The 17,466-nt window shown below is 46.0% G+C and overlaps 1 protein-coding gene across 3 annotated transcripts in view; it reads right to left on the bottom strand.

The window, feature by feature from the left end:
- The window catches only part of LOC149325399 (ABC transporter G family member 23-like), a 48,466-nt gene that overhangs the window by 18,022 nt on the left and 12,978 nt on the right, over positions 1–17,466 (bottom strand). For all 3 annotated transcript variants that reach the window (XM_089564043.1, XM_089564045.1, XM_089564044.1), the window contains exons 7-11: positions 13,463–13,698; positions 9,488–9,653; positions 7,466–7,569; positions 3,505–3,569; positions 2,030–2,142 (exon numbers count right to left, since the gene is read on the bottom strand). In XM_089564043.1, the coding sequence (XP_089420169.1) occupies positions 2,030–2,142; positions 3,505–3,569; positions 7,466–7,569; positions 9,488–9,653; positions 13,463–13,698 (684 nt within the window). The remainder of the gene's footprint in view (positions 1–2,029; positions 2,143–3,504; positions 3,570–7,465; positions 7,570–9,487; positions 9,654–13,462; positions 13,699–17,466) is intronic.

Consider the following 17,466-nt stretch of genomic DNA (forward strand, 5'->3'; position numbering starts at 1 on the left):
AACAGTTACAAGCTTTCCCCTGGCCTGGTGCTCGGCTTATTTGGGAACGAAATGTCTGGGAAATGTGCCTTTGACCCAACCTTCTGAAAACGTGTGAAAACGAAGATACCTTCCGCCATGGCGTTTTTGATCATATATAGCTGCCCTTGCACAAAAAAAAATGCATAAATATAGTATGCATAAAGATGCATAAAAATGCAGCGCCATCATCAACAATGAATATCGCTAAGCCTAAACCTAAACCGCTAAACCTAAGTACAGTCGCGGATAGAATAATGGGAGCCACGCTTCCCCTTTCAAACTCTTCTGTGGCAGTGCATAACGAAAGTAGAACTGTTCGCTGTGGTCATGTGCAGGGGGAAAAGTAAATATTTATTTATTTATCAATGCTATTCGCCGCAGGCCGTTACAGGGCCGCTACAGGCAGCAGTGCTCTCGCAGTCAACAATAGACCAAACAAGGAAATGATACAAGAAAAGGCAGTATTCAAAGCAAGAAGCAACAGACGAAAAAGATCAGGTGCCATCAATATCGCCACAGCCGCTAGATGAAACGTGTATTACATCCAGGAACATAAGTTTTTATTTGGACAATTTATCAGCTTTAAAGTAGCAGCTACGTATTTCGATCCAAAGCAAAAAGTTTGGTTAGCTTAGTTTCAAATTTATTTACACTGTCCAATGTTAGTATTTCGTGTAGCATCGAGTTCCACTCCTCTATTGTTTTGGGGAAAAACGAGTACTGATATACATCCATCCGTGCTGATATCGGTTGAATATGGTCTTGGTGGCTGCTTCCAAATGTTCAAGACGAACGCTGCTTCATGTACTGTTGTGTGTTGAAATTAAGCCCCTTACGGTGAATCAGAGAAAGAAATTTCAATCTAGCTATCCTTCTGCGTTGTGAAAGTGGAAGCAGGTTGAGTTCCTTAGTATTTTAGCTACAGAGTTGGTTGAATGATATTTGGCAAGATTGACCTTGCTGCTCTTTGGATTTTTTTTTAATTCTATCTACCAGATTTTTTGAACAGATCCCACACGATGCTCACATACTCTAAGGGGGGACGGACAACCGTTAAATAAGCAGCTAATTTAGTTTGCTCAGCAGCATCTCTTAAATTTCGCCTCAAGTACCAGAGCTTTTTTTCAGCTGAGGAGCATATATTGACAATATTTGTTTTCTAGTTGAGGTCATTCGATATGGCAATTCCAAGGTACTTAATGCGATCTATGGTCTTATCATCTCGTAATCGAAGGAGTGTGTGCTTTTGATCTTATTGGTCACCCTTGTTTGCATTCCACTTACCGAGCCAGCCTCTAATAATTTTTATTGCGGAATTTAAGCCGATCTGGTCCTTGTGACTGGCTACTGCGGTATAAATTAAGCAGTCGTCAGCAAAAAGTCGGACCTTGATATTGGACTCATGTCATGTCTGCAATGTCTTTTACCTAACTCAGAAAAAAGACTGGGCCTAGCACAGATCTCTGAGGGACTCCTGACGTGTAAGGTAAAATTCAAGATTTTGCGCCATTGACTTCCATAAACTGTGTTCTTACTAAATCTGATAGTGTTAATGTTAACGCCAAGGCTTAGTAGTTTATCAATAAGTTCTGCGTGTGGAAAGTGGTCGAACGCTTTTGAGGAATCGAGGCAAACAGCACATGACTGACGTTTCTATTAAGTACGCTAGAAAAATAATTTATAGCTTCAGTGAGTTGCATAACTGCGGCCAATTTTTGTTTGAAATCGTGTTGGTTAAGAACAAAGTTTTAGAATTTTTCACAGTAATTAAACAAGGTTTCTGATATTACGTGTTTCATAATATTGCAGCAAGTGCTTGCACATGCATGATACATACCTTATCTCGCTTATCTCTCTGCGCTGTGTTCTGTTCTGTGTGTGGGCGCATTAGTTACTACTGTTCCCATGCTGTATTTCGCTCTGGCGTTAGCTGCGCGCTATTCTGCAGTGGGACCTTTTCTCTTAACCTTCCTGGACACGCCAGTGCACGCAGAGCATGCGTACTCACCCGAATGGTCTCGACGGAGAAATTGGTCTTGGTGAAGTTGTAGGAGAGCAGCTTCAGGTACCGGGCGTGCGCGTCGACGATCTCGAACTGCAGAGTGTTGCGGATGGTGTAGTCTGCGATGTGCAGCGACGCGAGAGTGTTTACGGGAAGCCACGACAATAAGCACGTTTTCACTATTAGAGTGTGTGCAAGAGCATAAAGACAAAGAGAGCAGAAGGAAATCGCGCTTTATGCGTTTAAAGATCGTAACCCGGGAAAGCATGCACATGGCAATGAACGAAAACAGGGTGTGCCGGTACTCCATAGATGAATATCTATGACTTGCTTCATCCATTCCATCCATCCATCTTTGCTTTCGCGTCCTTACTGTGCATTGAAGGGAATGCTCTTCAAAAACTGCGCCCCTTTCCTGGAGAGCACGCGCGTCCTAAAGAAATACAGAACGAAGAAAACAAGAAAATTCTACAAAGCACTAATCATTCAGCGGAGAGGCCATAGTTTCATCAGCAATCCATCTGTTAGACTGCTTGACAAAGAAATAAGTTAGCTATTATTTGAGTTGATAGTAAGCGCGTTGTGCCGTTCTGTTCTTTCTTCGTGCTGTGTTTCTTCGCTGTTTTTCCCTTCAAGATGTCACATAGTATTTCTATCCCACCTTACGTGATCTCTAATTCAACCTCGTGAGGAACCGCGTTGCTGCGTTATCGCATGAATTTTCGCCATTTCTAAGCTCGCTTCTTGTTTGTGCGGATCGCGTCACACCTGCCTCACCTGTCATTCACCTGTAACCTGTCCTCAACCAATGAGCGCGTGCCTCTGGGAAATAAGCGCTCCGAGAGAAAGACCAACAATACAGTTCAGCAAACATATTGAATCCCGGAAACGAGGCCGCCAACCTTTTAGCCCGAGTTCCTTTAAACCGGGCTCAGGTGACCTCTGATCGGGGATTCGCGAAGGAGCGCATGCACTCATTCAGCAAGCTGACGCAGGCCTACAGAGCCTCGCGCCAGCTCTACCCCCCGCCCCACCCCTCCCTAGATAACAAACAAGCAACACTCTGGCGCAGATTACAGACACACTCTCTCCCCTCACCCCTTACCCTAGCCCACTATCATCCATCCTTTCCCACTCCCGCATGTGCCCTATGCCCAGAACCCTTCGCCTCTTCCCTCCACATCCTTTCCCTCTGCCCGGCGGACCCTCCCCCGCGGGACCTAGAGAACCTCAAGACCTGGGAGGACTGGGAGACCCTGCTGCGCTCGGAGGACCCGGCCGTGCAGACCATCGCAACCGGCCGGGCTGCCAGTGTTATGGACCTTAGGAACATAAACACTTGAGTGCAGTGGGGTCGTGCGGGGACCCTGGGGCGTGCCCCGAATCCCTGTGTAAATAAAGTTCTCTCTCTCTCTCTCTCTCTCTCTCTCTCTCTCTCTCTCTCTCCGTTCAGCGCATGCAGTGAATTTTCGCGTCCTCACCGGTGGCATCCAGGAAGAAGTTGATGGTGTTCTCCAAAGTTGCGTTCGGAGTTTTACTATCCACCCTGCAGGCAGCAGAACCGAAGCAATGATCATGTGAAACAAGATTACGATTCATCGCCTTGCGTTGCAACCCTAAATAATGAATAGATTACAATCATTCGCTGGACTAGACGGGTGTGAGCATTCAAATGCACCCTGTTCTAAAAATAAATGGCGAGATCGTCGGCATGCCATCCGTCGGACCTATGGTAGCACGCATGCATCTGTGTAATTTTTATGTATTTATTTATATATATATATATATATATATATATATATATATATATATATTTATTTATTTATTTATTTATTTGAAGATCAACGTTTTAAATGAACAGACATGAATGGAAAAATCCCGCGCTTCTCACGAGGTCAGACTACAAAATAAAACGTCAGCCCAAGGTGCTTTCCGACCACGGCGGCCGCGTTTCTATTCCGGATACCTCCACCACGGCACCTCTTTCTCTCTTTCTTCTTTCACTCCCACCTTCCTCCCTTCCCTTAAGGCGTGGTTCAGGTGTCCGCCGAGATATGTGAGACAGATACTGCGCCATTTCCTTTCCTCAAAAACCAATTTACCAAGGTGTGTTAAGGGAGTCCGCCAAGATGGAGTAAATTTGTGTGAAAGGAGCGATTGCTCATTAGTATTAGTCGTGATGTGCCCGACTGATAGTAAAGAATCAGCAGGGCTTATAAAAGATCCCCCGCTTGCGCTTCTAACGTCATTTTATACGCTGAAATTCGAGTGAGCGCGAGCTCTAAGAAAATTGGGCGTGCCTGCTGACAACTTAGTTTCGAAAACCGGACTGTTCTGCTGGTTCTACTTACGAGCAGAAAAGCATGCGCCACTGAATATTGTTCAACAACATATTCGCATTCAATACTTGGTATAAAAACAGGAATATTTTTTTAATGTATAACTCTTATCCTACCGCGTGTCTTTTAACACCTGCGGCAAAGCTTTTTGTGGCACTCATTATTTCGATTCAAAAGAAATGTTTTCCTACCGAAATATTTTATTCGGGTCACCAGAAATGCAATTATTTGCCCTTCCGAGGGAAAACACCCGCCGTTAATTTTGTCACGGTACGTAAAAATTCAGTAAAAAAACATCGAAATGCTAAAAAATTTTAACATCAAAATATAAGCCTTTCTCGAGTAAACACCGAAAAGATCGTTGGAATAGAATTTCAGAAAAAAAAGCACAATTAACGTAACTGGTGTCGAGATCCTCGTGCGTGGCAATGGCGGAGGATGCTACCGATCTCAGTGCTCAGAAATACGTATGCTCCGTTCGCTAGTTGCCATGGTAAAGTAGCCTGCCTGCAGGGAGGCTGAACTCCCTGAAACGTAGAAATCACTCCTAGGTGCAGCATACATACACGCACTCGTGTATATAGAGCCTTAAAGGGCAACTGCAGCCCTTTTTTGAGAATTTAGCGATATTCAAGGATTCAAATCTATATAGGCTGTAGGTAAAGCAAGCCAAGTGTTTTTGAATTAGCGTTTAAAATAGCGACGCAATCGACGATTGCATTTTGCGCTTCTCCTGAATGCTCTGGAGGAGTGCAGGAAATTCAGCGTGACGTCACGGAAGGTATGATTTCTAGGGGTGTGCGAATATTCGAAATTTTCGAATATATTTCGAATATTATATTTTTAGTATTCGAATTCGATTGGAAATCAAAGTATTCGTGTTGTTTCGAATATTCGACCCGAGCGCGAATATTCGTATCTAGCCGAATATTAATTGTGAGCACCGGCGTTCATTTTGATCCGCAAGCCCTATCGACAGATACATAACAACAAGGCGGCGCCTATACGGAAGGAAAATTCTTTCTTCCTCCAAGGGCCATGCCGTAGCTGACTGCGCTGGTGAGCTTTTTTGTGGCTATACCTGCGAAGCTGGTATAGTCAGAGCTGTGCACGAAGTACCTCGCAATACGTGCCAGATCAGTGCCAAGTGAGAGGGCATTTTCTGTGGCTGCAGGAGTCGTTTCAGTTAGAAGGGAACTACTTCTGCCTGACCATGTGGTGCAGCTGGTTTTCCTTCACGACAACCTTTTACGTCATCCCAGCAACGCGCTTTTGTGCTGATGGCAAGATAGCCTTAATCAATGCTGTGTACTAGCCATCCTCTGCGATATTTCCACTCTTATAAGAATAATGTTCGACACTTTGATACTTTTTGTGCAGCCACACACACCTTTTGTGTTCATTTAATCATTTATAGTTGAACTTTGATGTTCTTGGGTGCCCAAATAAATGTTTTGTAGTGATTAAATGCGTCGTCCTTGATTATTCGATTGGATATTCGGAACTAAGTATTCATATTCGATTCGTATTCGAAAAATTTGATATTCGCACACCCCTAATGATTTCAAATTACCGCTGTCGTCAGCCACACCCTGCTCTGACTCAGACGCTGCCAAACAGCTCTCGGCAGGGTTTGCATGCGGTGGCGTTGGTTTTTGCCTTCAAAGCAGGCGTTTGTACGTTGAAAAATACCTTCGATGACGTCATCATGCGCCCCCCACTTGGCGTTATGCACTGTGGGGAAGCTTGAAGGGCAGCCGGATTTTAATCGGCGATTACTTCACTATTTCAAGTGCTAGCCCAAAAAGACTTCGCATGCTTTACCTGCAAGCTTCACACATTCGACCCTCTTAAGCTCGATGATTTCTAAAACCTATGCAGTTTCCCTTTAAAGAGTTAAACGGAGTCTCGCGAACTCCGAGTCTGGGCGCTTCCTGTGATCGTACCCGCTTTGGAGCATATCACATCGCATGCTATCGCACTGACGTTGTCCATGCACATGAAAAGGAATGAGTTCTAGCATCGAAGCTGCGGTGTGTCTGAGGCACTTGTCGGGAACAAAAGAACGAACCCATAGAAAACACTACAGCGAGAAAAAGGCGACCAATGTAGACACGTCAGGAAATCTGACGTTCGACGAAAACTCGTCTGGTCGGGTGGAAGATTCATGAATTTAATGGAAGGAATGCCGACCAAAAGGTTGTTGTTAATAAGAAGACGAAGACGTTTCGGCTTCCATGGAAGCCGGAACGTCTTCGTCATCTTATTAGCAACAACCTTTTGGTAGGCGTTCCTTCCATTAAATTCAAAATAGTACTAAGTGTTGTCTAATTTCATATTATATGTTCACTTTTATATGTTCAAATATTTATATTTGTATGCTCAAATGTGTTTATGTAATTGAGAGCTGTTCCCTGTTTATCTTTGCTTTTTAATAAGTATGCACTGAAATGCCGAATTGTCCAACCTGGGGTAGGAGCCTCTCTCAGGCTATGAGCCTTTAGCTCATACTCCATTTTTCTGTTGTGAGAAAATGAAATGAAATGAAAGAAAGAAAGAGAGAAAGAGAGAAAGAAAAAAGGAAGGAAAGAAAGAAAGACAGAATGAAAGAGAGGGAGAAAGAGAGAAAGAAAGAAAGAAAGAAGGAAAGAAAGAAGGAAAGAAAGAAAGAAAGAAAGAAAGAAAGAAAGAAAGAAAGAAAGAAAGAAAGAAAGAAAGAAAGAAAGAAAGAAAGAAAGAAGAAAGAAAGAAAGAAAGAAAGAAAGAAAGAAAGACAAGAGAAAGAAAGAAAGAAAGAAAGAAAGAAGAAGGAAGGAAGGAAAGAAAGAAAGAAAGAAAGGAAGGAAGGAAGGAAGGAAGGAAGGAAGGAAGGAAGGAAGGAAGGAAGGAAGGAAGGAAGGAAGGAAGGAAGGAAGGAAGGAAGGAAGGAAGGAAGGAAGGAAGGAGTTCATAGACACGTGAGGGCAACGCCGACGACACGGGTACCTACTTCCGCACGTTCTGCTTTGATGCGCTCCGTGATGTCACGCTTTCCGCGCTAACCGACATCAATCGGCCCTCAATGACAGGGGCCTTGAGAAAAGGGCAGACAAGAAGCACACACCTTTGCTTCAACGTCTTCGTGTAGCTGCTCGGTATGTGGATGGTGCCCCAGGCGGCCTCGTCAAGCACCGCATCGAAGGCCGCTCGCAAGTTGTGGTACGGTTTCTGCAAGAGAAGCAGCAGGGCAGATTCGCCGCGCGCTCCACGTACACTGACACGCGCGCGCCATGTTTGCGCCGTTGATTAGGTGTTTTGCGAGGTGGCAGCCTTCAAGGCCATAATGCCCCAAGCACGAGACGTGAAAGTAATTTTCGCACCGCGTGTAATACTCATAATTACCCGCCGCGGTGGCTCAGTGGTTATGGTACTCGGCTGCTGAACCGAAAGACGCGGGCTCGATCCCGGCCGCGGTGGCTGAATTTCTATGGAGGCGAAATTCTAGAGGCCCGTGTACTGTGCGATGTCAGTGCACGTTAAAGAACCCCAGGTGGTCGAAATTTCCGGAGCCCTCCACTACGGCGTCCCTCAGCCTGAGTTGCTTTGGGACGTTAAACCCCATAAACCATAAACCAAACCAATACTCATAATAAAGCACTAATTTTAAAGGGGTACTAAACAAAGCTTTTTGGTGCCCGTTTTTGCGCCTTGGTAGAGGCCTACGCACCAAGCAATCATGGAAAAGAACTCATAACTCCAGTGCGCAGTGTGAATAAATAATTACAAAAGATTTTTTAAGGGCAGTTGTGGTAGGTGGGCACCAGCGGTGAAGAGCTCCTTGACGTCATGTTCGACTGGCCAACCTGGACTACCACATTCCTGAGGACGTAGGCTTCGCCGGCAAGCACTGGTTGTTGCTGTGAACAGCCACTGGGTTCCGTGACGCCCAAATAACTGGGGCAAGTTAACCGTGACGTCACTATATGCGGGTTGAAATGCCGAGGGCTCCTCTGATAACATTCAGCCCCATATTAAATTGATGCTCCAGTCAACGCCCACGCCTGAAACTTACGACCTATTAAACAAATCATATCGTTTGTTCGCTTTTTAAATTTTGTGTCTGCGCCCTCTGATAAGCCAAAACGACGGGATTAACTGCTGAAGCTCCAAAGACGTCACACACTAGAATGCAATCTTTAGGCTCTTCACTAAGTAAAATATCCGCAGAAGAACCCGTATCTAAGCCTCGTTCGTAGCGCGCAAAATATTCAATTCACTGATGGCACTGCCTTGCTAAGTAACTCAAGGGACGAATCAAAAAGCGTGATCAATGACTGACAAGCAAACAGAACGATGCGTCTAAAAATTAATAAACAGAAACCAGTATCGGAGCGCAACAAGGCGGCGAAGCGTTGGAAGTGGTAGGGGAATACGTCTGTGCTTGCTGAGAGTAGTCGAAACAGCGCAAATCGCGCACTGGCTCTATTTCATTCTAAACGAGCTCGGTGCTCATAGCCACTCATTATACTAGAATGGAGTAAGTGATTTGGTTTGGTTTATTGGGGTTTAACGTCCCAAAACAACTAAGGCTATGAGGGACGCCGTAGTGGAGGGCTCCGGAAATTTCGACCACCTGGGGTTCTTTAACGTGCACTGACATCGCACAGTACACGGGCCTCTAGAATTTCGCCTCCATCGAAAATCCGCCGCCGCGGCCGGAACCGAACCCGCGTCTTTAGGGTCAGCTGCCTAGCGCCGTAACCACTGAGCCACCACGGCGGGCGGAGTAAGTGGGGTGAAGGGATTTGTCCGTTACGCACTAGCTACGATGTCACAGCCAATACCCCAAGAACAACCATTAGTCCCTTAGAGGCAAGTGTGATGGGACAGCAGTCACATTTTGTCTCATCGTCGACTAACTGGACTTGGCTAGTGCTGCAGTTAGTCCCATTTTGCCTATTTTTTGGTTGGAGTATATGTGCAGGCCCTCAACAGATAGCATATCTTCTCTTTCCAGCAGTGCAGATTGCGTTCCCTTTTATATAGTGCAAAGAGCATGAACTGGGACAAGGCCGCGAATGGATGGCCCTGGGCGTGTCCAAGGACATGCAAAGACGTGGCAGAGTGAGCCCCGTGTTTCCCTCACCTGGCTGACGGTCTGGGCGGAGATCTCGCCGAGGAAGGCCCGGCTGAACTCGCCGTCCCCGTCGTCGTTGACCACGCCGACGGGCAGGTCGTACGGCTTGCCGCCCACGAACAGGCAGAAGACGACGCCCACGCAAGACGGCACCACCAGCTGAAACACCACCGTCCTGGCAGAGGTGGACATTGTAGGACTTGACGCGAGAATGGCGCGAGAAACCGGGCAAGTACGCATAGGGCACACATTCGGATAAAAAGTTGGGAAAGTTGGGTGACGTTCATTTTCAAAGAATAATACAGCGCGAACAGAGACGACGGACGAAGAACAGGTGCACAACACCCATTCTTCGCCCGTCCTCTCTGTTCGCGCTGTATTTTTCTTTCAAAATGAAGGATACATATTCACAAGCAATGCACCGGAATACCATCAGTACCGATGTTCGTGAATATTACGTGATTAAATGTACAGTCAACCTCCAACTCGGTGCCGTGCTCACAGTCTAGGTCGATGCTCAGGCACAAAGATGAGCACGTCAAGGCCAGGGACGGCTTTTTAAACGAAGAATGAGATTAGAAATCCGCTCTCCAAGATTTCTTGTCAACAAGTATCGAATAGAAACGTTTTAAAAGATGTGTACACTTTGAAACCTCCTGAGTAGGGAAATAATGCGCCTAGGAAAACTTAACTGGCCCCCCCATGAAATTGAGTAATCAGTATCAAACCATGAAATATGTCAGGAATTGCGCTTGCGTTGTTACACTGACGGGCTCATTACGACGCGGCAGTAATGGCGAAATGATACGACGCACTTCCTGGCCATGGCGCACATGTGTGAAGAAAACGGGAGCCTCAGCTGTGCGGAGGCTTTCTTTTTGGTCACACGCCAACGGTGGTGGTTTCCCACGATGATAAATAAAAATGAAAATCGGTTTTGAGAATATCAAAGCTACAGGAAATGCTTTAGTTCTCACCTCCACCGCGCCGTGAGGGAAGCGAAGAAAAGGGAAGTGAAGGAAGCGAGAGAGAAAGAGGTGCCGTTTTGGAAGGCCCCGGAATAATTGCAGCCACCTACTCACGTTGTACAGCATATGTACGCGAAGCAGGCATAATAAATTATATTTAGCGCAACGGGGACGCAACACAAGAAAGAAGACAAGACGGGCGCTTTTGTTGTGTTCTTGTGTTGAGTCCCCGTTGCGCTAAAAATCACTTATTGTGTCTGAAAACCAACTAGCTCAGCAGTTAACCCTCTTAAAGCGAAACAGGCAGCAGAGCAAGAAAACGCCTTTTGCGCGCAGATGGACGCAATGGAAAATGTGACATTTTTCAATGAGCGCCGCTGCTGTTGTTTCTTTCTTAGGGAGCGTGCATCAGGTGCATTGTCTGTGAGTTTGACTACGATTTCGCCTGAACGATGAGTGACCCAAAGAAACGCAATGGTGACGACGATTCCTGTGCAGTTACAACAATGAAGTCAGAATAACTGTGACTGACCTAACAATAAAAACTACGGTGTGCGTTGGTACGTAGTCCACAAATGCCTTTTGTGCAGCCGATGTGTTCAGTGGAAGCGTAGCGGGCGAATCTGGCTGAACATTTTTATACCGCAGTGAATACAGGTTGACTAGCAAATGGTACACCGGGACGCAGAATTTGATGAATAGCTCTAAGCATGCGCACTGTGAAAGCGACTTAAATTGAATGACGTTTTTTGCACGTAAACGAGAGAATTATATATTAAAAAACTGTTTTCCACCCAGCCTTATCGCTGTGCCGAAGACGGTGCCACTTGTAAATTTTTCTATCCTTCCGAGCTTTTACAACCCTGCTTTGTTTAAATGACTTAGCATCGTTCGTAAAATTCGCGCGGCGTTCGCTCAATGCTAACATAAAATGCCACCGTTGGTCCACATGCATATGCCAATGGGATCGAGGCCAGGTTCACGAACGGACCGTCGAGAAAAATACAGGCACACCACGGAAGTATATAATTGACCAACACTGTTCCCATTTCGAGTTATTGATCAATTCGCTCTCGCCCTACCATAAGCTTGCCGCCCCGGTTAGCTCAATTGGTAGAGCGACTGCTTCGGTGAAGCGGTGGTCCCGGGTTCGAACCCCGGACCAGGACGAATTTTTCTTTAACTACTAAGTTTCTGAGGAAGCTGTTTAGCTTTCCTTTGTAGCCGTATGGCTGCGCTTGGGTGGATGGCAATGAGTAATTGCTCCCTTATTACAAATTTACTCCACCTTGGGGGATTCCCCTAAACATTTGACCATAATTGGCCGAGTTTCTTCAGGAGCGGATTTACGGGTCTGTCTTGCAGGGGGCCGTTGGAAAGGGGAAGCGGTCCTATTTTAACCATGCATTTGCCGGACTTTTTTCGTCGGAAAAGTTGGGTTCAGCATGGTTTTCCTAAGTAAAATTTCTCGCTTAGGGGGGTAAGTGCCTTCCAGCCCTATAAAACCGCCCCTGTCGGCAGCGTGCGTGCACGATTGACGCATGGTAAATACTTTGCTTCAGCATGGTCCTAAATTGGTGCAGTTCGCAAATGTCTCAAGGTTCACTAATAGTGCCTCGTCGCAATAACATGCGCGCTCATTGTACACGCCGGAGCTCTTGAAGCTGTCATCAGACTCATGCTCGCGTCGAGTGCAGCTACCAAAATCTTCAGCTTAGTCTCCTTCCCTGAAAACATACACGTGTAGGGCGGCAGTGTACAGGCGCTGAGTGCGGCCGGCATCCCGTCACCGCCGCTGCGTCACCGTCGCGGCATCGCGGCACCGCCGCTGCGCGGGGGAGACCCGACAGCTCTGCATTCCAGAAAAGTGACGTCATAGACCTGGCAGACGCACCGGCGCCGGCGCGCGTTCCAGAGGGTAGCAGGCGCGCCGCGCCGTGGAACTGCACTCACGCTACGCAAGACCTGGCATAGCCTAGCTAAGCCATTGCCTAATTTTTATTTATCGGCCTTATTGGTCTGTGTCCGGTGTCCTGGGGCTGGATGCATGCTAATCTAAAACAGGGTGACAAGCTTGCCACTCAGTACACAGCGTACTTCAGTGTGCGCAAGGCGCACAGGCTGACTGCGTGGATGTCATTATCTAGTGTACCGCATACGGAGGCTCTGCAGGGTCATAGCAAGGTGGCTTCGGGTCAGTGCCACAGGACGCGCGATTTGCTCTGACCGAAAACAGAGAGTCGTGAATGACTCGAAAATCAGCTCATGCTACATTGATTAAACTGAACGCGAGGTTGAATGAGCAGCCTTGAAGGACGGTTCTGCTACAGACGGAGTTCTCAGAAGGGACATAACTCGGCACTGGCCTCAGTTTTCCGCTAGATAGTACAGACGTCGAGTAAGCACGCTTTCCACCAGCTGCCTTCAACGTAACATACATGTGAATCGAGAGCAGAGGTGTTGCTTCGACGTCTGTAACACATAGTTTCTTCAGCCTGGATGGCCCTACTTGACCACATATTTTCCGGGTAATAGAAAGGGAAAGTGGTCTGCCACGGGCGTGATATAAGCGTGTGCACATATGGAACGTGGAGGCTAACAAAGAGGGTTCAGCTTAAGTTAAGGACAACGCAGCGAGCTATGGAAAGAAGAATGATAGGTGTAACGTTAAGTGATCGGAGGAGGGCGGAGTGGGCGAGGGAACACGCGCGGGTTAATCACATCATATTTGAAATCAAGAGGAAGAAATGGGCCTGAGCAGGGCATGTAATGCGAAGGCAAGATAAGTGCTGGTCCTTAAGGGCAACGGAGTGGGTTCCAAGAGAAGGCAAGCGTAGCAGGGGGCAGCACAAAGTTAGATGGGCGGATGAGATTAAGAAGTTTGCGGGGATACGGTGGCCGCAGCTGGCGAAGGACATGGGGTTAATTGGAGAGACATGGGAGAGGCCTTTGCCCTGCAGTGGGCGTAGTCAGGCTGATGATGATGAGATAGGGTACACAGAGCAGCTGCACTCACACCAGCCTGCGCATGATCTTGAGCAGGTTCTTGATGACCAGGGCGCGCACGCGCGTGCAGCTCCGCACGGGCCCCCAGTTGGACCACGTGAGCAGGGACTCGGGCACGGGGCACGGCTGCACGGCCACCGCGGGCGCCAGCCGGGGTCGGGGGTGCGGCGACCCCCCCTGCTCCTTGGGCTCGCCGGCGGCCGACTTCGGCTTCTCATCGGCCGGCAGCTCCAAGGCCCCGCATATCTGTACCGGCAAAAAAAAATTCGAGGACAAGTGTTGACAGGCGAAAGCCGAGGACACTATGCCGTGACGACTTCGGTGGATGAGACGTCCCACTGTTCCTGTGGCTATATCGATACCCAAATTATACATCTTTCGAGAATTTTTAATGTTAATTACGCTTAATTACACATTTCTCCATCTAATTTGACACATATCCGACGTTTTTCCGACCATTCTGTGACAATTTTCACTATGGGATGACGACTTCCAGTGGATGTGACGTCACATTATTCCCATGGTTTTATCGACGTCCGCGCTATTTCGACGCAGTTTGGACATTTTTGGCTATAACTAATTAACTAATTAATCTACAGTCATGAACTTGGCTTCAAGGTTCATTACTTCCTCCTCTATTTTAAACAACCATTGCTTTTCTTCTATCCTTCTTAGTTCCCGAGTTAAACGCGTGTGACACGCTTTTTAACCGACGACAGTATGAGCCATTAAAGGCTTTCGCCTAAAAAAAAAAGACGATCAATGCTAAACGGTGGTCCCAATGCTAACGCACCAAAACTTGTTCTTGTGCGTGCCAACGTCGGCCATGTTTAAACGGACAAGGAGGACAGCTCTACCCAAGTTTCGCTCCTCAAGAAAAATTATTGTTTTGCTTTTTGTGGCTCTGTTGACGTTTTGTTCGGTTACAAAATACATTTACTGCTAAGGAAATTTAATAGTGGAACGCTTAGTGACGTTGATGATCAAAGGACTCCGTGACCGGAAGTTTGCGATTGGGTGGCGATGTGACCCAGCCGGAGCCGCGGAATATAAAAGTGATTAAAGCATCACAGAAATTTTGATTACAAGATCACAACATGGCTCAAACGTCATTAGGACATGTAAGTATATGTAGTAAAGTAATTGCGCTGAAAGAAAAATTGGGATAATTAGTTGGGAATCGAACCCCAGTGAGTGAGTGAGTGAGTGAGTGAGTGAGTGAGTGAGTGAGTGAGTGAGTGAGTGAGTGAGTGAGTGAGTGAGTGAGTGAGTGAGTGAGTGAGTGAGTGAGTGAGTGAGTGAGTGAATGAGTGAGTGAGTGAGTGAGTGAGTGAGTGAGTGAGTGAGTGAGTGAGTGAGTGAGTGAGTGAGTGAGTGAGTGAGTGAGTGAGTGAGTGAGTGAGTGAGTGAGTGAGTGAGTGAGTGAGTGAGTGAGTGAGTGAGTGAGTGAGTGAGTGAGTGAGTGAGTGAGTGAGTGAGTGAGTGAGTGAGTGAGTGAGTGAGTGAGTGAGTGAGTGAGTGATTCTGTAATAGAAAAAATTGACAAGCAAGGCAAAATCATTGAGAGCGTCGAAACTGCGATGGACCTGTTTTCTTCAAACTACGAGGAAATTAAGACGTCGCTGGCCGCGCAGAACACTCAGGTAGCTGAACTAAAAAAGCATTGCGTTGAACAGGCTGAGAGTTTAGCAGAGAAAGCTATTGTAATAAATGAACTTAGAAACACAGTGAACAATCTCGAAGCTTATTCTCGTAAGCAGAACATTGAGATACATGGAATTAAGAAAGCAGACAAGGAGGATCTGGTATCTGAATTGAAGTCACTTGCAAACAGGTTGGAAATCCCGGAAGAAACTGTTGTATGTGTAGACGCCGTTCACAGATTGCCGGCCAGAGATGGCAAAGTTCCTGTAATTCTTGTCAAGTTCAAGTCAATGAGTGACCGTGAGCTCTGGCTTCGAAAGCGCTACACACTGAGTGATGAGAACATTTACATCAATGAGAACTTAACTGCCTATACAAAAAAGCTACTGTGGCTCGCTAAAAACGCTGCCAAGATAAAATCATACAAATATGCTTGGGCAAAGAATGGACACGTGCTCATGAGGAAAGTGGAGGGTTCTACTGTGATAAAGATACAGAATGAAGACGATATCAACAAACTGCAATGAACATGTGCGAAAGGTTTGATTCGTTTCCTGAATGGAAAGAACACAGAGATCACGTCTTCACGACTTCATGTTCAAAACCTGTACTTGACCTCGTACATGTAAATATCAGGAGCATTAGAAGGCACTGGGACCAGCTAAATGTCTACTTGTGTCAGTTATTAAAGCATTTAGACGTTGTGGTGTTAACTGAAATAAATGTAGATAAGCCAAAGGCTCTCGGGTTTATATTGCAGGGTTTTCAGTCATTCTCGCTCTGTAGTTGCTCAGGTAGAGGTGGCGGCGTCTTAGTGTTTGTTAGAGATGCATGGTTTGTTGAGGAATTAACTTGCACTTTTATGGCTGCAGAGGTTCTTTCGCTTTCTATTAGTAATCATGATGAGTCGTGGTTATTACTGTCTACCGTCCGCCTAACTCTGACCTGCAATTATTTCTTTCTGAACTTTCCTGCTTCTTGTGCAAACATTCTCAGAGTAATGTTATACTAGCGGGAGACCTTAACATTAACATTTTACAGCCAAAGAAAAGTGGCGTTGAGGATTATCTCGATTTATTAGCTGGTTATGGCATACACCATACTATTCGTAGTTATACTCGCGAGGAATTTGCTGGTGCACGGCTTACTCAGTCTTGTATTGATCACATTGCTGTAAGATGCCCAACATTAGACTTAGTGGCTGCAGTGATACGAGAAAAAGTGGCAGATCATTATTTTCAGGCTCTTTGTTTGGTCAACAGCGAACCTGTAACACCAATGTCAACTTCAAGTACAATAACCATTCTAGACGACCGGCGTGTAAGTGGCCTGATCCAAAACTTTGACTGGGAAAGCTTAACAATACATCATCACACCGACGCATATGATTTATTTGTTAAGAAATTCAACGAAATTTACTCATGCTCCATGAGAGAGGTGAAGAAAAACCAAGAAACCATGAAAAGAAGTGGATAACAAATGACATGTTGGCGTTATCGTTTGAAAAAAGCAAGCTTTGGCAACTTTGTAAGAGCAGTCCATCCGACACTGAGTTACAGAAGTTGTATCGTACAGTTCGGAATAAACTTACATCAAAGTTAAGATTAGGAAAGCGGCGGTTTTACTCTGCTGAGTTTGTAAAATGCCGCGGTAATATGAAAAAAACGTGGGGACTTCTTTATGATATAATGGGTAAAACTAAGAACAAAAATCTAGATACTGAATTAACCCGTACCTTTGGCAGTGAAAGTAATCAATCTACGGCGGACTCGTTCAGCGAACAGTTTGCTACATCTGTGAAGGAATTAAAAGCGCAACCTAAAGTTCCTCCGGCTCCATACTATGGTCCAAACGTACCAAACTCTGCGTACTTACCGACGGTTGATGACACTGAGTTATGGAATATTCTTCAGGTCCTCCCACTGAGCAAACCTCCCGGATACGATAAGATCAGACTACGAGATCTAAAAAATAATTACAGAAAACTAAAAATTGTGCTCCTGCATATTCTTAACGGTTGCTTCTGAACAGGGGAAATACCCCAAGGTATGAAAATATCCGTTATACGGCCCATCTATAAGTCGGGCAAAAAAACTCATAAGAGAAACTACCGACCAATCGCTATATTGCCTACCATTACTATTTTAATGGTGAAAATCGTATATCAGAGCATGTTGTCGTTTTGTGACCGATTTGATATCCTAAATGGCACACAGTATGGTTTCCGGCGCGAGACTAGCACTGTAGATCTTCTAGAAGATTGTTGTGACAAAATTAACATGCATATAGATAGAAATGAGATTGTCCTTGGATTGTTTTTAGACTTAACCAAAGCTTTCGACACAGTGGACCACGGCATTCTGTTGCAGA

Source organism: Amblyomma mixtum, chromosome 10, assembly GCF_055824585.1.
Source record: "Amblyomma mixtum isolate Tamu chromosome 10, ASM5582458v1, whole genome shotgun sequence".
NCBI classification, from domain to species: domain Eukaryota; kingdom Metazoa; phylum Arthropoda; class Arachnida; order Ixodida; family Ixodidae; genus Amblyomma; species Amblyomma mixtum.